The sequence below is a fragment of the Ranitomeya variabilis genome, chromosome 2, assembly GCF_051348905.1.
Source record: "Ranitomeya variabilis isolate aRanVar5 chromosome 2, aRanVar5.hap1, whole genome shotgun sequence".
In the NCBI taxonomy this organism is placed as follows: Eukaryota; Metazoa; Chordata; class Amphibia; order Anura; family Dendrobatidae; genus Ranitomeya; species Ranitomeya variabilis.
In genome coordinates, this window is record NC_135233.1 from 13716353 (window position 1) to 13737108 (window position 20756).

At 49.1% G+C, this 20756-nt stretch overlaps 1 protein-coding gene across 5 annotated transcripts in view; it reads left to right on the forward strand.

Moving 5' to 3' along the window:
- Positions 1 to 20756, forward strand: part of ZFAND3 (zinc finger AN1-type containing 3) — a 164950-nt gene that overhangs the window by 110436 nt on the left and 33758 nt on the right. For 4 of the 5 annotated variants that reach the window (XM_077282035.1, XM_077282038.1, XM_077282039.1 and 1 more), the window contains exon 4: positions 12066 to 12131. The exons of the other annotated variant lie outside the window; for it this stretch is intronic. In XM_077282035.1, coding sequence (XP_077138150.1) covers positions 12066 to 12131 — 66 coding nt within the window. The remainder of the gene's footprint in view (positions 1 to 12065; positions 12132 to 20756) is intronic. 5 annotated transcript variants of the gene reach the window in all.

Genomic DNA, 20756 nt, shown 5'->3' on the forward strand with positions numbered 1-20756 from the left:
CAACACATAACATAGAGTATATACTCACCAACAGCACACTTGTAGGCGAAGCCCTCGATCCTCCAGGGAAAAATCCCAAAATAAAAAATCAAATTCATACTCCCTGTACGCAGAATCCATAAAACGAGTGTCCCACGCCGATCGGCTGCTCTCCGGCGATACACTGCCAGGAGCGAAGCTCCTAGCAGTGTATCGCGTACTGTTCCGGAGTTCAATGGCTCCGGCGTCTCGGTTAACAGCAGTACAGCTGCGTTGAACTTTCCCACGCAGCACTGCCGTTAAGCGAGAGTGCCGGGGTCAATGACCGCCGGTAAACTCGCTCGCGCATGCGCAGTGACACACCGACAGGAACTATGGCTCCTGTCAGTGTGTTATACGTTATATATATGTGTGATACGTGGCACTGAAATACGTGATACGTGGCAGTTAAATACGTGGCACTTAAATACGTGATACGTGGCACTGAAATATGTGATACGTGGCACTTAAATACGTGATATGTGGCACTGAAATACGTGATACGTGGCACTTTAATACGTGGCACTGAAATACGTGGCACTGAAATACGTGATACGTGGCACTGAAATACGTGATACGTGGCACTGAAATACGTGGCACTGAAATACGTGGCACTGAAATACGTGGCACTGAAATACGTGGCACTGAAATACGTGATACGTGGCACTTAAATACGTGGCACTGAAATACGTGGCACTGAAATACGTGGCACTTAAATACGTGGCACTGAAATGCGTGGCATTGAAATACGTGGCACTGAAATGCGTGGCACTGAAATGCGTGGCACTGAAATACGTGGCACTGAAATACGTGGCACTGAAATACGTGGCACTTAGGCTATGTTCACATTTGCGTTGTGCGCCGCAGCGTCGGCACCGCAACACACAACGCAAACAAAAACACAGCAAAACGCATGCACAACGCTGCGTTTTGCGCCGCATGCGTCCTTTTTTTGATTGATTTTGGACGCAGCAAAAATGCAACTTGCTGCGTCCTCTGCTCCCGGATGCGTGCGCTGCAGTGACGCATGCGGCGCAAAACGCAAGTGCGACGCATGTCCATGCGCCCCCATGTTAAATATAGGGGCGCATGACGCATGCGGCGACGCTGCGGCGCCCGACGCTGCGGCGCAGACCGCAAATGTGAACGTAGACTTAAATAGCTGGATAGAGCTGGATCCGCGGGCTGTGATCTGGCCTACGCTCAGCACTCTGCGGAGCGCTGTCATTCAAAACACGTCCACTCATTTTGGTGTTTAGTCCCAAAATGGAGGATGGAAGAAGAAAAGGGTTGGACAAGGAATTTACATCATTTCTTTCTTTTTTTTTCCCCCACTGCAGTTAAAGCTTTATTTGTGTCAAACACAGACAATCTGCAGAGAAAACTGCATAAAAAACCGCACTAAAAACCGCATCAAAAACCGCACCAAAAACCGCACCTGCGTTTTCTGCCAAGAGCTGCGGTTTTTAGTCCTGAAAAAAAGGAGGGAAATCAGGAACGTGTGAACATACCCTTAATATGATTTCCCGCCATTAGTAAATGCTGCAGTGAAGTTGTAGGAACATGTTTTGGTTCCTGGAGACTTGTCTTTGTTTTCCTGTTCTTCGTGTCATTTACGTGCAGCACCATGACGCTGTGAAGTGTTGTTTGTATGGTCTGGTGTCTGGTCCTGGACTCGGTTTCTGTGCAGTTATTTGTGCGTCTTGCTTTTATTTTTGGACACTTTTTCCTTTGGGCAATTTGCAGCAGATCTTTAGTAGCTAGTTACGGTTATTAACACTTTGCTTGCTGACAGTGTGGTTGTATTCTGGGCCTGGTACGGTGCAGCACATTCACCTCCAGATTGGACTTTTGCTCTTTCCAAACAAGTATTTTTTTTCTATTCCTTTTAGTCTTTTAACTATTTTCTGCTTTGCTGTCAGTGTTTCTGATGCTTCTCTTCCACCGGGGAACCTCAGGAAGGACAGGAGAGGTTAAGACTGTGTCCACGAGCTTTCTATCTGAAGAGGTCGATGTAGAAATGTTGTTTTTATTGTTCTTTACTCCTATTCATGGGAAATAAACTGGCTGAAGCTAATCACTCTATTTTCTCGGCAACGAAAGAGTCCGTCTTGTGCCGGCATTGTTAAACAGGAGCTTTAATTTGTCTCCCTGTTTGAAACGCCGTCCAATTATCAAAGCGGCAACATAGAAGCAGTTACCGGGGCTATCCATTTATCTTAACCCATCTGCAGTAAAGAAAAAAAAAACAATCCGTGCTTCACGGTTATGCAGTGAATACATTGAATTGGCCCGTTGGCTTAACAAGCTCTCCTGAGAGCGTCTACGTGACGAGGGAGCGATGGACGAGCTGGATGTAGGCCAGCATTGATTTGCAGACCAGCTTAAAAATACTGTTACCAAGAGGGGTGAAAAAAAAACAAAAATTGCATGAATCCCAGGAGATTTTAGTTTGTGTGTAAAGTTTTATTTTTCATAAGCTTTTAGCACTGTACCAGTCTATTAAATTCGCAGTCCCACCGCATTCCGTCCTCGAAGAGTTGGCTAACCTTTCATCACTTCGTCATTGGATGGCAATAAACAACTTAGTCTGACTGTATCATTTGGAGCGCGTCGCACATGAAGAGTGACAGGATGTTATTTGTGGCATGGGCTTCTTACTTAGGAGAGATCTTCCAATGATCTATGGACTCTCCGAGTGTCGGGATAAAAGGAGATATTGGTGACGAAAAGCAGGTGTTAAATCACACTAAATAGGCCGTGACGTGCTGGCTGTGGAGATCCGATGTCTGTAGGACATTCCTGCACATGACTGGTATTTTTTTATTTTTTGGGGGCCGCGGTTGTCTCATTATGTCTTAGAATTGAAGCCCTCCACAAATGAGTATTAAGGGCCATCAGTGGTCCTGTGTAGTTTTCTCAGGCCCCAGCTAGTATTCTTGTAAGATCTCATTCAGACATCCGGTTTCCACGTATGAGTGCTGTCCGTGGTTTTGTGTAGTTGTCCATAGTTCTTATGTATAGTATTTCACTCTGTTGATGAAGGTGGTGGAGCATCCATAATTCTTATTTAATGATGAGTCTCCATTGAACCCAGAATAGCTCATAGGTCCCTATACATGTATAGTATTCTATACTGGCTGCTTTCGGTGGTGGTGCTGTCCATGGTCCTCGCACATTGGTGTTGAAGTTTTGGAGCTGTCCATGGTCATCATCCTTGTACACTACAGCACACTGATTGTGGTGGAGCTGTCCATGGTCCTCATACATGTATTGTACCCCACACTGGCTGGCTGAGGTGGTGGAGCGGTCAGTGGTCCTCATACATTGGTGTTGAAGTTTTGGAGCTGTCCATGGTCGTTATCCTTGTACACTACAGCTAGAAGGTTGTAGTGGAGCTGTCCGTAGTCATCTTTGCACACTACAGCAGGCTGATTGTGGTGGAGCTGTCCATGGTCCTCATACATGTATTGTACCCCACACTGTCTAATTGAAGTGGTGGAGCTGTCCATGGTCCTCATACATATATAGTACTCTGCACCAAGTAATTGAGGTGGTGGATCTGTCCATGGTCCCATACCTGTATAGTACCCTACACTGGCTGACTGAGATGGTGGCGCTGTCCTTGTTCCCCATAGTACCCTACACTGGCTGATTGAGATGGTGGATCTATCCATGGTCCTCATACATGTATAGTATTCTACACCGGGTAATTGAGGTGGTGGAGCGGTCCATGGTCCTCATACATGTATAGTACTTTACACCGGGTAATTAAGGTGGTGGAGCTGTCCATTGTCCTCATACATGTATAGTATTCTACACTGGGTAATTGAGGTGGTGGAGCGGTCCATGGTCCTCATACATGTATAGTATTTTACACCAGGTAATTGAGGTGGTGGAGCTGTCCATGGTCCTCATACATGTATAGTATTCTACACCGGGTAATTGAGGTGGTGGAGCTGTCCATGGTCCTCATACATGTATAGTATTCTACACCGGGTAATTGAGGTGGTGGAGCGGTCCATGGTCCTCATACATGTATAGTATTCTACACCGGGTAATTAAGGTGGTGGAGCTGTCCATTGTCCTCATCTAATATATAATTGCCTAGAATACTACTTCCTGCAATTTGTGCCAACTTCCGTGGCTTTGTCCGGAGCTAATGTCCGGAGCTAATGTCCGGAGCTAATGTCCGGAGATAAGTGACGTCACCAGTGTCCTACACCCAGGCAGAGCACAGGGGCCCCAGGCAGCATATGGGGCCCCAGGCAGAGCACAGTGGCCCCAGGCAGAGCACAGTGGCCCCAGGCAGAGCACAGGGGCCCCAGGCAGAGCACAGGGGCCCCAGGCAGAGCACAGGGGCCCCAGGCAGCATATGGGGTCCCAGGCAGAGCACAGTGGTCCCAGGCAGAGCACAGGGGCCCCAGGCAGCATATGGGGCCCCAGGCAGCATATGGGGCCCCACGCAGAGCACAGGGGCCCCAGGCAGAGCACAGGGGCCCCAGGCAGAGCACAGGGGCCCCAGGCAGCATATGGGGCCCCAGGCAGAGCACAGTGGCCCCAGGCAGCATATGGGGCCCCAGGCAGAGCACAGTGGCCCCAGGCAGAACATGGGGCCCCAGGCAGAGCACAGGGGCCCCAGGCAGCATATAGGGCCCCAGGCAGAGCACAGGGGCCCCAGGCAGCATATGGGGCCCCAGGCAGAGCACAGTGGCCCCAGGCAGCATATGGGGACCCAGGCAGAGCACAGGGGCCCCAGGCAGCATATGGGGCCCCAGGCAGAGCACAGGGGCCCCAGGCAGCATATGGGGACCCAGGCAGAGCACAGGGGCCCCAGGCAGCATATGGGGCCCCAGGCAGAGCACAGTGGCCCCAGGCAGAGCACACACCAAATCGGAGGCCGAGGGTCCCCGCCCACCAAATCGGAGGCCGAGGGTCCCCGCCCACCAAATCGGAGGCCGAGGGTCCCCGCCCACCAAATCGGAGGCCGAGGGTCCCCGCCCACCAAATCGGAGGCCGAGGGTCCCCGCCCACCAAATCGGAGGCCGAGGGTCCCCGCCCACCAAATCGGAGGCCGAGGGGCCCCGCCCACCAAATCGGAGGCCGAGGGGCCCCGCCCACCAAATCGGAGGCCGAGGGGCCCCGCCCACCAAATCGGAGGCCGAGGGGCCCCGCCCACCAAATCGGAGGCCGAGGGGCCCCGCCCACCAAATCGGAGGCCGAGGGGCCCCGCCCACCAAATCGGAGGCCGAGGGGCCCCACCTGTGAAAATTTTACTGTGAAAATACCTGATGGGCACACAAGTATGCGCCAGTATGGGTACTAAGAGCTTTTCCACATAATAATGAAATATTTTAAAATGTCATAGAACATACCAATATACATAGTTATTGATACATATTATTTATTATTTACACTATTGTTCTTAAGCAAAGAACCGTTGTTGTGGCATTTGCCACAACACGCAAAGTTGTTGTCTGATGTCTTTCATCACTCCCCTCATAAGCGTGTTCATGGATCCTGTGTAACTGTACCTTAAATAACAAGAATTGTCAAGAGCTGGTGAGTGCAGCCATTTTTTGTTCTTTCTTACTATTATTTATTAATTGTATTATTCTTACATTTGAATAAATAAAGTATATATGGATTCTAGACTCCCGATTCTTTAGAATCGGGCTGCCATCTAGTACATGTATAGTATTCTACACTGGGTAATTAAGGTGGTGGAGCTGTCCATAGTCATCCTCATACATGTATAGTATTCTGCACTGGGTAATTGAGGTGGTGGAGCTGTCCATGGTCCTCTTACATGTATAGTATTCTACACCGGGTAATTAAGGTGGTGGAGCTGTCCATTGTCCTCATACATGTATAGTATTCTACACTGGGTAATTGAGGTGGTGGAGCTGTCCATGGTCCTCATACATGTATAGTATTTTACACTGGGTAATTGAGGTGGTGGAGCTGTCCATGGTCCCCATACATGTATAGTATTCTACACCGGGTAATTAAGGTGGTGGAGCTGTCCATTGTCCTCATACATGTATAGTATTCTACACTGGGTAATTGAGGTGGTGGAGCGGTCCATGGTCCTCATACATGTATAGTATTTTACACCGGGTAATTGAGGTGGTGGAGCTGTCCATGGTCCTCATACATGTTTAGTATTCTACACTGGGTAATTGAGGTGGTGGAGCTGTCCATGGTCCTCATACATGTATAGTATTCTACACTGGGTAATTGAGGTGGTGGAGCTGTCCGTGGTCCTCATACATGGTTTGTACCATATACTGGCTGATTGAGCCTTCCACAAAGTGACCTGCTTACATCATTTCAGTGTTCTTATTAGCTCAAGAGAAAGTTTTAATGGGGGGACAAGGCAGCTAATCTCATTCTGTCATGCTGAAATCATTGTCATCTTCAGTCCCATTGAGATCCTGTGGTCAGTCCTCAAAAAGCGACAAGCAAAACCCTGAAACTGTGACAACTCCGACCTGTGATGAGTAGAGAACGAGCAGCCATAAGTCATGGTCTGCCCAGGAGCCAATAGCCAGCTGCCGGGGGAAGGGCAGAAGTCTGAAGAATGAGGGCAGGGGTGCGGAGGACAAGGGGCAGGAGTGCGGAGAATAAGGGGCAGGGGTGCGGAGGACATAAGGGTCAGGGGTGCGGAGAATGAGGGGCAGGAGTGAGGAGAATAAGGGGCAGGGGTGCGGAGGACAAGGGGCAGAGGTGCGGAGAATGAGGGTCAGGGGTGCGGAGAACAAGGGGCAGGAGTGAGGAGAATAAGGGGCAGGGGTGCGGAGGACAAGGGGCAGAGGTGCGGAGAATGAGGGTCAGGGGTGCGGAGAACAAGGGGCAGGAGTGAGGAGAATAAGGGTCAGGGGTGCGGAGAATAAGGGGCAGGAGTTTGGAGAATAAGGGGCAGGGGTGAGGAGAATAAGGGGCAGGAGTGTGGAGATTAAGGGGCAGAAATGTGGAGGACAATGGGCAGGGGTGCGGAGGACAATGGGCAGGGGTGCGGAGGACAATGGGCAGGAGTGTGGAGGACAAGGGGCAACTCTGGGAATATTGAGGCGTCACAGAATCTTCATGGATTTGTCTATAAAATGTAACAGCGTACGGAATGTTTGACTGTCAGTCAGTAACCATAGAAACATCCAACTAAAAGAGCGAAAACACTGAAACTGCAAACTTTTGACCACAATATAGCACTTCTTAAACAAGTGGTGCGTGTCTTGTTCTTGGCTGCTTCTAAAGCTTCAGCCTCCAATCCTCAGGACCATGGTTGGTCTTCAGTCTCACGCTGCCGTATGGTGTCTGACCGGTCGGGCGGAGCCGTCTATGCTCATATACCAGACCCAGGGCCTAATCCTCTCCCGATGGGGATCTCTACACTGTGATGGGACTCGTGGAGTTGGTATGCTCCTGATGCAATGCATTGTTCTGTACAATTGGACAAGCGGCGCCGTCCATGGGTCTGTACAGAACTGTCTAATCGCTTGGTGGACCTGAGAACATTATTGGAAAGACCTCAGCACATCTGAGGTTCTGACGTGTCGTGTTCAGGGGTACCACTTACCGCTGCTGCCTGTCTCTGCGTATGTTCGTGCTCTGAACGTCCTTCCTTGGATAGAAGTAGGACATGGTCATGGGTGGTGCCTCGATCCTGTAACATGGGACAGGAGTTGTACATGGTCCTGAGCCTGAATCAGTCGGCTTTGGTCAGAGTTGTTCTGTCTTGTAACCAAGAGACCATATTAGCGATTTACTAGTGGAGCTTTAAGACTACAGCTCCTATCATGCTGCTTGTTTGAGCAGAAGCCTTAGATTCGGACAGACCGATGAGGGACTGTATGGCAGGACCACGACGAGAGAGTTTGGACCATGACACGTTCTTCTTGGGCTATATATATTTAGCACAGTTTCAGACCGGTTCTGCTATTCCCAGCACTCCTACTCCTCTCAGCTGCTGCACTCAACCATGTCCCCTGGAGACAAGGCCATCAAAAGCCTCCATTAATTGGGCTCCCTAAGCCCAGTGCGGCCCCATTAATTAGAAGAGAAATTGCCTGAGTCCCAGCGGCCGGACTGGAGTGATGCAGGAATCCAGGTAAGTTCATCTTGAGGGAAGCGTGAGCATTAATGATGAAGACCGTCAATCCTCCCACCAGAAATAGGCCGCTCGCTCGCGCGCTCTCCCGCTGCTTCATTAGGCAATTTGCATTACAAATCTGGCATTTCTCTCATTCCAGGAACATTGGAGACCTGATAATCCTCTAGATTATTTAACGGCCGGCTCCGCTCCGACAAGTCGCACAGGCGCCGGCTTCACTTTCTTCTACTTTGTATCTCTCGGCTGCTTTCACATACATTTACTGCGCATGAAATGAGGGAAGCGCTGAACTTCACGGATGATTCTCCCTTCTTTTTATAGATCTCTGGTTATAGGAAGGTTATTACATGTAAAGCGACTCGCACCCTCGTCTTCTCAAGTTTATGTTAATGAAATGTTCTGGAATTGCTGTGTGAACGATTGCCTGGTTTATGGTAGCCGAAATGTAGCTCATGGCAAAAGTTCCTAATATCTTAGCAGAAGTATGTGCAGGCACGATCAAAGCTGCAGCGTAAAGTATGGTGGATGATTGCACACTGATCTACAGATCTGTGCAAATCACTTCATAAAAACTGGCTCCTAGAAAAATTCCCTAATATCTTGGTGTTATCAGAGCTGCAGTATAAAGTCCATTGACCAGCTGATTTACTGTTGTTTTTTTTTATAACTGAATACACTCCCTGACAGAAGTTATGTCGCTTATCCATGTTATGTAAATAAAAGCTTATGATCTGACGTTAAATTCATCCATTGGTTGTATACATTATTCTTTTGAAAGCTGAAACCCTCCGAAATGAGGTTTAGGTTAAGAAAATAAATTCTTAACTTTAATAAATATTGATCAGTTAATGGACACAGAATGGTCAGATTTTGGCAAGACAAAAGTTTTGTCGCCCACAGAAAGTAATGTGATATTCAAACAAATAATTAACTTAAAATACAAATATATGTTGCATAACATTGGTGAATGACGTTGTGGCGCTATTAGTCATATTTAATGTTTTGTGTGACTTCCATGAGCTTGAAGGACTGCATCCATGCGGTTCTACAATGATTCATACAATTTAGTAATGAAGTCATCAGGAACAGCACAGAATGCAGTCTTACATGCCTCCCAGAGTTCATCTAGATGCTTTGGTTTTGTCTTCCAAGCTTCCTCTTTCATCCTACCCCAAACATGCTCAATGATGTTCATGTCTGGTGACTGGGCTGGCCAGTCCTTGAGCACCTTGATCTTTTTTGCCTCGAGGAACTTTGTTGTAGAGATGGATGTATGAGATGGAGCACCATCCTGCTGCAGAGTTTGGCCCCTTTTATGATTTGGAACATAAGAGGTAGCTAATACTTATTGATATTTTAGGCTATTGATATTGCCTTCCACCTTGCACATGTTTCGCACACCCCCATACTGAATGTAATCCCAGACCATGATCTTTCCACCACCAAATGTAACTGTTTTCTGGGTGTATTTTGGATCCATACGGGCTCCAGTAGGTCTCCTGCAGTATTTGCGGTGGCTGTGGTGTAATTCTACTGAAGATTCATCAGAGAAATCCACCTTCTGCCACTTTTCCAGCGTCCATCTGTTTAGCAGGCTGTGGGACTTTGCAAATGCCACACGGTTTTTTATTTGCCTTTTGTTTAGTGCCGGCTTCTGGGCACTGATTCGACCATGGAGGCCATTTCCAGACAGAATCCTACAAACTGTTCTAGTTAACCCAGGGACTTGAGGTGACCAGGCCTGTTGGAGCTCTGCTGCAGTGGAATAGGTGCTTGCTTTGGATTTTCTAACCAACAAACGTTCCTCCTGAGCAGTTGTCTTGCGGGGTCTGCCAGACCTGGGCTTGTCAAACACATCTCCAGTCTCTTCAAATCTTTGTTTAATTCTTTGTACTTGACGCTGAGACACATTAAAGGTGCCAGCCACCTCTGCAGTGGATCTGGTGTTCAGCCTTTTGATAATCCAGGCTTTGGTCGCAGGGTGGAATTTTGGCATGTTGTCTGAGCTCAAGTTGCAGTTCAAGTGAAGATCTGGGGTGCTGGGTTTCTTTTCATACACACACACTAATTAACCGATCATTTACTGAGCACAGGTGAAGATGTAGACTATGATTGGGTGCATTATATGACCAGGTGACAAAACTTTTGTCTTGCCAAAATCTGACCATTCTGTGTCCATTAACTGATCAATATTTCTGCATTGATGCCAATTTATTTTCTTAACCTAAACCACGTTTCATAGAGTTTCAGCTTTCAAAAGAATAATTTATACAACCAATGGATTAATTTAACGTCGGGTTATAAGCTTTTATTTACATAACATGGATAAGCGACATAACTTCTGTCAGGGAGTGTATTTATTGATTTTTCAATAGAAATTTACAGAATGGAATCACACCAAGATATAATACATATAACATTCAATGCAAATCAGTTATCAAATATAATAGAAACAAATAGAATTGACAAGATGGTGAAACAAGAGGGAGGGATAATTTACTGTTCTCATGGACACAGGATAGAGCACAAAATAAAACCCTGCGATGATTTTTCGGGGAGACTATGATGCACGATCAGAGCTGCACTGCAAAATACGGGGGAGGACCGCGATGCAGTGTAAGGTACGGGGGAGGACCGTGATGCAGTGTAAAGTACGGGGGAGGACCGCGATGCAGTGTAAAGTACCGGGAAGGACCGTGATGCAGTGTAAAGTAAAGTACGGGGGAGGATCGCGATGCAGTGTAAAGTACCGGGGAGGACCGTGATGCAGTGTAAAGTACGGGGGAGGATCGCGATGCAGTGTAAAGTACGGGGGAGGACCGCGATGCAGTGTAAAGTACCGGGGAGGATCGCAATGCAGTGTAAAGTACCGGGGAGGACCGTGATGCAGTGTAAAGTAAAGTACGGGGGAGGATCGCGATGCAGTGTAAAGTACGGGGGAGGACCGCGATGCAGTGTAAAGTACCGGGGAGGACCGTGATGCAGTGTAAAGTAAAGTACGGGGGAGGATCGCGATGCAGTGTAAGGTACGGGGGAGGACCATGATGCAGTGTAAAGTACGGGGGAGGACCGCGATGCAGTGTAAAGTACCGGGGAGGACCGCGATGCAGTGTAAAGTAAAGTACCGGGGAGGACCGTGATGCAGTGTAAAGTAAAGTACGGGGGAGGACCGCGATGCAGTGTAAAGTACCGGGGAGGACCGTGATGCAGTGTAAAGTAAAGTACGGGGGAGGATCGCGATGCAGTGTAAGGTACGGGGGAGGACCGTGATGCAGTGTAAAGTACCGGGGAGGACCGTGATGCAGTGTAAAGTACGGGGGAGGACCGCAATGCAGTGTAAAGTACGGGGGAGGACCGCGATGCAGTGTAAAGTACGGGGGAGGACCGCAATGCAGTGTAAAGTACGGGGGAGGATCGCGATGCAATGAAAAGTACGGGGGAGGACCGTGATGCAGTGTAAAGTACGGGGGAGGACCGTGATGCAGTGTAAAGTACGGGGCAGGGCCGCGATGCAGTGTAAAGTACAGGGGCGGGATGTGATGCAGTGTAAAGTACGGGGGCGGGATGTGACGCAGTGTAAAGTACAGGGACAGTCTATTGATGAACATATTAGCACCATTGACTTCATGTGCAAAGAGTCAAACTAAACCTTCCAGCTCCAGGTAGCACAAGTACCTGGAGTGATGATCAGAGCTGCAGTGTAAAGTATGGAGGAGCACTGATTTGCATTGATGATATTTATGGGCAATAGCTGGTGATTATTACTTATCACAGCAGCAGTGTTTAGTCTTGATCAGAGTTGCAGTGTAAAGCATGGCACAGGCACCGAGCTGGTGAGATGATGCCCCCTGAGCGGACGGCTGTGCCCCCAGGTGTAGGTCTGAGGACAGTGATGTTTTCGGCTCCTGTGATTGTCGTGTTCTCTGTTTTCCAGGTGGGCCCTGCACAGATACAGCTCACGTCTCCCTAACCACACCAACCAAAAGATCCTGTGACACAGGTAAGAGCGCAGCTCCGGGGGTGAATGCAGCTCCAGCCTGCTCCAGCTGTGCCTCTGAATTCAATGCTGTGTTTACAAGAATCTTCAGTATTGTCATCGGGGACCGAATCCTGCGCACCGCCGCTTCCCCGGCATTAAATAGAACTGGTGCGGTCACGTTCCCCGGCCTCTTCCCAAACACCGCGCTCCTCCGAAAGTGAATTCTGCGTCCCCAAGGCAGAGCGAGAATTGGAACAAGTACAGACAGAAACGTGGCGTAAAATGTGACAGATCCCCGAGAAACCTCCGCGTCTCACAGCCCCAATGTGTGTAATGGAAAAAGGCGAGGAAATGCAGAGCTGGTCATCTGCAGTCCTATGTAACACAGCATGCAATAGCCTGTACATGTGACCCTCAGTCCTATGTGACAGCATATAATAGCCTGTACATGTGACCCGCAGTCCTATGCAACACAGCATATAATAGCCTGTACATGTGACCCGCAGTCCTATGTAACACAGCATGCAATAGCCTGTACATGTGACCCGCAGTCCTATGTAACACAGCATGCAATAGCCTGTACATGTGACCTGCAGTCCTATGTAACACAGCATCCAATAGCCTGTACATGTGACCCTCTGTGACAACTCTGCTGGGAGCAGTGAGTGTATATACTGGAGCCCTGACAACTCTGCTGGGAGCAGTGAGTGTATATACGGGAGCCCTGACAGCTCTGCTGGGAGCAGTGAGTGTATATACGGGAGCCCTGACAACCCTGCTGGGAGCAGTGAGTGTATATACTGGAGCCCTGACAGCTCTGCTGGGAGCAGTGAGTGTATATACAGGAGCCCTGACACCTCTGCTAGGAGCAGTGAGTGTATATACTGGAGCCCTGACAGCTCTGCTGGGAGCAGTGAGTGTATATACAGGAGCCCTGACAACTGTGCTGGGAGCAGTGAGTGTATATACGGGAGCCCTGACAACCCTGCTGGGAGCAGTGAGTGTATATACTGGAGCCCTGACTACTGTGCTGGGAGCAGTGAGTGTATATACTGGAGCCCTGACAACTCTGCTGGGAGCAGTGAGTGTATATACCGGAGCCCTGACAACTCTGCTGGGAGCAGTGAGTGTATATACTGGAGCCCTGACAACTCTGCTGGGAGCAGTGAGTGTATATACAGGAGCCCTGATACCTCTGCTAGGAGCAGTGAGTGTATATACTGGAGCCCTGACAGCTCTGCTGGGAGCAGTGAGTGTATATACTGGAGCCCTGACAACCCTGCTGGGAGCAGTGAGTGTATATACGGGAGCCCTGACACCTCTGCTGGGAGCAGTGAGTGTATATATGGGAGCCCTGACTACTGTGCGGGGAGCAGTGAGTGTATATACAGGAGCCCTGACTACTGTGCTGGGAGCAGTGAGTGTATATACTAGAGCCCTGACAACTCTGCTGGGAGCAGTGAGTGTATATACCGGAGCCCTGACAACTCTGCTGGGAGCAGTGAGTGTATATACAGGAGCCCTGACACCTCTGCTAGGAGCAGTGAGTGTATATACTGGAGCCCTGACAACTCTGCTGGGAGCAGTGAGTGTATATACTGGAGCCCTGACAGCTCTGCTGGGAGCAGTGAGTGTATATACAGGAGCCCTGACAACTGTGCTGGGAGCAGTGAGTGTATATACGGGAGCCCTGACAACCCTGCTGGGAGCAGTGAGTGTATATACGGGAGCCCTGACACCTCTGCTGGGAGCAGTGAGTGTATATACTGGAGCCCTGACTACTGTGCGGGGAGCAGTGAGTGTATATACAGGAGCCCTGACTACTGTGCTGGGAGCAGTGAGTGTATATACAGGAGCCCTGACACCTCTGCTGGGAGCAGTGAGTGTATATACGGGAGCCCTGACAACTCTGCTGGGAGCAGTGAGTGTATATACGGGAGCCCTGACACCTCTGCTGGGAGCAGTGAGTGTATATACTGGAGCCCTGACTACTGTGCTGGGAGCAGTGAGTGTATATACAGGAGCCCTGACAACTCTGCTGGGAGCAGTGAGTGTATATACTGGAGCCCTGACAACTCTGCTGGGAGCAGTGAGTGTATATACAGGAGCCCTGATACCTCTGCTGGGAGCAGTGAGTGTATATACAGGAGCCCTGACACCTCTGCTAGGAGCAGTGAGTGTATATACTGGAGCCCTGACAGCTCTGCTGGGAGCAGTGAGTGTATATACTGGAGCCCTGACAGCTCTGCTGGGAGCAGTGAGTGTATATACAGGAGCCCTGACAACTCTGCTGGGAGCAGTGAGTGTATATACTGGAGCCCTGACAACTGTGCTGGGAGCAGTGAGTATATATACTGGAGCCCTGACAATTCTGCTGGGAGCAGTGCGTGTATATACGGGAGCCCTGACAACTCTGCTGGGAGCAGTGAGTGTATATACGGGAGCCCTGACAACCCTGCTGGGAGCAGTGAGTGTATATACCGGAGCCCTGACAACTCTGCTGGGAGCAGTGAGTGTATATACGGGAGCCCTGACACCTCTGCTGGGAGCAGTGAGTGTATATACCGGAGCCCTGACAATTCTGCTGGGAGCAGTGAGTGTATATACGGGAGCCCTGACACCTCTGCTGGGAGCAGTGAGTGTATATACTGGAGCCCTGACAGCTCTGCTGGGAGCAGTGAGTGTATATACTGGAGCCCTGACTACTGTGCTGGGAGCAGTGAGTGTATATACTGGAGCCCTGACAACCCTGCTGGGAGCAGTGAGTGTATATACAGGAGCCCTGACAACTCTGCTGGGAACAGTGAGTGTATATACCGGAGCCCTGACAACTCTGCTGGGAGCAGTGAGTGTATATACCGGAGAGCCCTGACAACCCTGCTGGGAGCAGTGAGTGTATATACCGGAGCCCTGACAACTCTGCCTCGTCAGTCTCGCCTGTAATGAACCTATATACATTGGCACAGTATGGGGTGTTGGGAGCCGGGTATACGAAGCAGACCATCACTGCCTGGATAGAAGACTGGGGGGCTGTGGGCGCATGGCCTGGAGATCGTGTGAAGGGATCTCATATATACTCCATACAGGACGGGGGGGTGACCTCATGGAGACACGTTTTCCATTCCCAACTATGCAGGGTTGGAGTAGATCTGACATGGATGTGGATAAGGAGCGGGGAGGGACCCAGATGTGGGGGCAGATCTGGAATGGATGTGGACTTGGGTCAGGAGAGGATCGGGCCTCCTGATTGTCAGGTCTGAGGTCCAGATTCTGCTAGAGCTTTCCTGATTTCTAACACAAGGACTCTTCTTAGGACGACTCTTCACTATACAGTGAAACATCTTAAGAATAGTCCCTTTGGGGCTGGAATCTGGATTTTGGAGTAGAGGCTGGGCAGTAGGTTACCGATCGTGGCACTCGCAGCGTGGCTGGATAGGACAGTAGAAGAGTAAACGAGGAGCACAAAGACTGATAACGCCGACCCTCCCATTTCCGACTGAAGTGTTGAGGTTTAGACTGTAAGACCGGACACCTCACTCATTGGTGGTGGATTATGGACCACGTCGCACATACCGTCAGAAGGACACCTCGTCCGTGGTGCTAGTATCTATGTGGAGTGGCCTGTATAGTCACAAAGGTTGGTCATGGTGGGGGCCTCCTTGGAGTGGACAGTGGGTGCAGGGCTCAGCAGTGACATGTTGTTTCCCGGGTTGGTTTCTCTGTGAGATAAGAGAGAATGGAATAAATCCGTGATGGATCTTCGCACGGCTCTTATCACTGGAGACCACTACCTTATCACTGGAGACCACTAACTTATCACTGGAGACCACTAACTTATCACTGGAGACCACTACCTTGTTTTTTGTCTCCGCCATGCAGCCTATTACACAAAGTGCATGCGTTATTCCATTGTCTGCGGCTCTGGAGAACGTTCCTGTGATGCCGCGTGTCAGAACATGTCACGTCGTGTCCTGATAAAATCAATGGGAGTTGAGTAAAAACCTCACAATCTCCAGATGTGGCCGTCGCTCTTTCCCACCTGATACTTGGATGATGCTGAGGGTTCCTGACGCTCTGAACTCTAATTAACTGCTGTTACTCGGACTCTCGTCAGTAAACGATCTGCAGCGTTACATCCGTAACATCACGCCGAGATGCACCAGAATCCCATCCTTCTGTCCTCCGAGAAGCTCGTTTAATCCCCTGGGAGAAAATTACTAATTACTTGCAAATCATCTTCCCACTTGTGAGTCTCGCAGATCTACAAGTGCTGAAACCAGCTGGGACGTACAAGACTCCGGCATCCGAGGTCTGAACACTGGAGCACAGGAGGGCTCTGCAAACATGTCAGAGGGGCCGGGACCCAGGATAAATGCCCTGCAGGGAACAGCAAAGAGGGCAGCGGATTACAGGGATCCATGTAATTACTAACCTGTAACACAGCGGAGATTACCAGCGAGGAACAGCAGACAACACTGTGCAGAATTAAAGGGCAAGAACTCTCATGGTAAATGAAAAACCGTCCGTACAGAAGACCTGGAAACAGAAATGACGCAGTGATACAATCCGCTGTTCTCCACCACCATAGACTATAATACATGAGGGTTGGCTGGAGCAGGATGGCTCTATTCCCTGCTCAGAATCACAACCACACTGCCGTGAGATACTCTTTTATCTCAGTAACATGCCAGATTCTGATCCTGTGATGACTAGGAAATAAAACGCCATCGAAATCCATTTCACGTCCACAATATCAAACAGGCGGAAAAAAACAGCACGTTGCCGCTGAATATAAACTATGTACATCTCTGGCAAAGGGTGACTCTATATCAAAGCGGCTGTGATGATACAAAGTATCTAATGTAGAGATCAGCGGTGACATCACTGAGAATGCCTCCTATACATCACCAGAGATCAGCGGTGACATCACTGAGAATGTCTCCTATCCATCACCAGAGATCAGCGGTGACATCACTGAGAATGCCTCCTATCCATCACTAGAGATCAGAGGTGACATCACTGAGAATGTCTCCTATCCATCACCAGAGGTGACATCACTGAGAATGTCTCCTATCCATCACCAGAGATCAGAGGTGACATCACTGAGAATGCCTCCTATCCATCACCAGAGATCAGCGGTGACATCACTGAGAATGTCTCCTATCCATCACTAGAGATCAGAGGTGACATCACTGAGAATGCCTCCTATCCATCACCAGAGATCAGCGGTGACATCACTGAGAATGTCTCCTATCCATCACCAGAGATCAGCGGTGACATCACTGAGAATGTCTCCTATCCATCACCAGAGATCAGAGGTGACATCACTGAGAATGTCTCCTATCCATCACCAGAGATCAGAGGTGACATCACTGAGAATGTCTCCTATCCATCACCATAGATCAGAGGTGACATCACTGAGAATGCCTCCTATCCATCACCAGAGATCAGCGGTGACATCACTGAGAATGTCTCCTATCCATCACCAGAGATCAGCGGTGACATCACTGAGAATGTCTCCTATCCATCACCATAGATCAGAGGTGACATCACTGAGAATGCCTCCTATCCATCACCAGAGATCAGCGGTGACATCACTGAGAATGCCTCCTATCCATCACCAGAGATCAGCGGTGACATCACTGAGAATGTCTCCTATCCATCACTAGAGATCAGCGGTGACATCACTGAGAATGTCTCCTATCCATCACTAGAGATCAGCGGTGACATCACTGAGAATGCCTCCTATCCATCACCAGAGATCAGCGGTGACATCACTGAGAATGTCTCCTATCCATCACCAGAGATCAGCGGTGACATCACTGAGAATGTCTCCTATCCATCACCAGAGATCAGAGGTGACATCACTGAGAATGTCTCCTATCCATCACCAGAGATCAGAGGTGACATCACTGAGAATGCCTCCTATCCATCACCAGAGATCAGCGGTGACATCACTGAGAATGTCTCCTATCCATCACCAGAGATCAGCGGTGACATCACTGAGAATGTCTCCTATCCATCACCAGAGATCAGCGGTGACATCACTGAGAATGTCTCCTATCCATCACCAGAGATCAGAGGTGACATCACTGAGAATGCCTCCTATCCATCACTAGAGATCAGCGGTGACATCACTGAGAATACCTCCTATCCATCACCAGAGATCAGCGGTGACAGCACTGAGAATGCCTCCTATCCATCACCAGAGATCAGAGGTGACATCACTGAGAATGACTCCTATCCATCACCAGAGATCAGAGGTGACATCACTGAGAATGCCTCCTATCCATCACCAGAGATCAGCGGTGACATCACTGAGAATGCCTCCTATCCATCACCAGAGATCAGCGGTGACATCACTGAGAATGTCTCCTATCCATCACCAGAGATCAGAGGTGACATCACTGAGAATGCCTCCTATCCATCACCAGAGATCAGCGGTGACATCACTGAGAATGCCTCCTATCCATCACCAGAGATCAGAGGTGACATCACTGAGAATGCCTCCTATCCATCACCAGAGATCAGAGGTGACATCACTGAGAATGCCTCCTATCCATCACCAGAGATCAGCGGTGACATCAGTGAGAATGTCTCCTATCCATCACCAGAGATCAGAGGTGACATCACTGAGAATGTCTCCTATCCATCACCAGAGATCAGCGGTGACATCACTGAGAATGTCTCCTATCCATCACCAGAGATCAGCGGTGACATCACTGAGAATGCCTCCTATCCAACACCAGAGATCAGCGGTGACATCACTGAGAATGTCTCCTATCCATCACCAGAGATCAGCGGTGACATCACTGAGAATGCCTCCTATCCATCACCAGAGATCAGAGGTGACATCACTGAGAATGCCTCCTATCCATCACCAGAGATCAGAGGTGACATCACTGAGAATGTCTCCTATCCATCACCAGAGATCAGTGGTGACATCACTGAGAATGTCTCCTATCCATCACCAGAGATCAGCGGTGACATCACTGAGAATGTCTCCTATCCATCACCAGAGATCAGCGGTGACATCACTGAGAATGCCTCCTATCCATCACCAGAGAGCAGCGGTGACATCACTGAGAATGTCTCCTATCCATCACCAGAGATCAGCGGTGACATCACTGAGAATGCCTCCTATCCATCACCAGAGATCAGAGGTGACATCACTGAGAATGCCTCCTATCCATCACCGGAGATCAGCGGTGACATCACTGAGAATGTCTCCTATCCATCACCAGAGATCAGCGGTGACATCACTGAGAATGCCTCCTGTCCATCACCAGAGATCAGCGGTGACACCTCTCGGTGCAGCCTGTGCTTTCATCTCTTTGGTGCTGCACAATTGCCCTTTATTAGATGCGGCTGTTGATGTAAAGGTCAGCATGACATAAATTACTTGAGGTGAGAGCAGGGCCATGAACTCTTGTTATTTGTGTCCCTAAACCTTTGTTTAATCAACTGAGCCGGTGACTGCAACCAAACAAGATGTTTTAATTGTCGTTTTTTGGGCTCTGGATTGGTCACTGCCCCTTTATGGAGCACAGTCCTCATTTTCACGTAGCACACAGTATATAGCATATACCTGTCTTGCATTTGTTCGGCCTGTGATACTTTCCTCAGTGCAGTTAATTGTCACTTCAATCACTTGAGCCAGTTATTAGCACATAAATAATCCGCCCTCCAACGCTGCACTGATGTAAAAAGTCGCCATTGATCGCCCGTCAGAGGTGTTTAATGAATCTCAAACTTGTGAGCATTAAAGTTCCCAATAAATGGAGCCGGCGCGGAGGCGTAATTGTGGAGGAGAAGTGTCATCGATTGCAGCAGCCGGTAGCTTTGTGTGGCCTTTATTATTACATATGTGAATCTCTTCGTCTTCTCATTATGCCAAAGGTCGCTGACCTTCGCAATATTTAAAGTGCCAGGGACACATCGAATAGCTTGTAAGTCTTTACGCCAACTTGGTGCTCTCCAAAAGATGAAACTTTACCTTCTCAAAGGCCTCACACCCATCCAACCAGTTCTTCTGACTTGCACTAGTGAGGGGCAAACACCCCGAAAGACGTGTCTAACAAATGGAGTTTGATTTGGCTTCTTCTCCTAACTCATGTGGCAAAGCCCTTTTAAAGGGTCGATAATGATTTTTAGAGTTACTACTTCTAAGGAGCTGCTAGATTCTGTTCTCTTCACCCCTGAACTTGCTCCAGGAAACGTGCAATACATTGAATCTGTGTTGAGTGATGGCTCCGCTCCTCTGCTCGTCTTAAGGCTTTATCAGACTTTGTTTAGTAGCAAATCTCTACATTTTCACCTTTTTGCAACACATTAATGAGAAATGTCTACTGCGAACGGAAACACATTGGTCAAGGTGTTGGGGGCAGAGAGGTGACTGACGGGGAGGATTGGCTCCAACTCAAACCGAAGAGTCAGAAGAGGATTGTCGGAGGAGAAGTATTGAAAGATGAAGAGTTCCTGGATCACGATCTTCTCATGCGTGCTGTTGACCTCCACGTGTAGGAGCCGCTGATCCCACCGGGAAGAAAGGAACACGCAAGTCCAAAGATGGAGAAACCAACTCAGCGGCAGGAAAACTGGAGAAGAGCGAGATAAACACATGAATTAGTGATGAGACAAGTCACC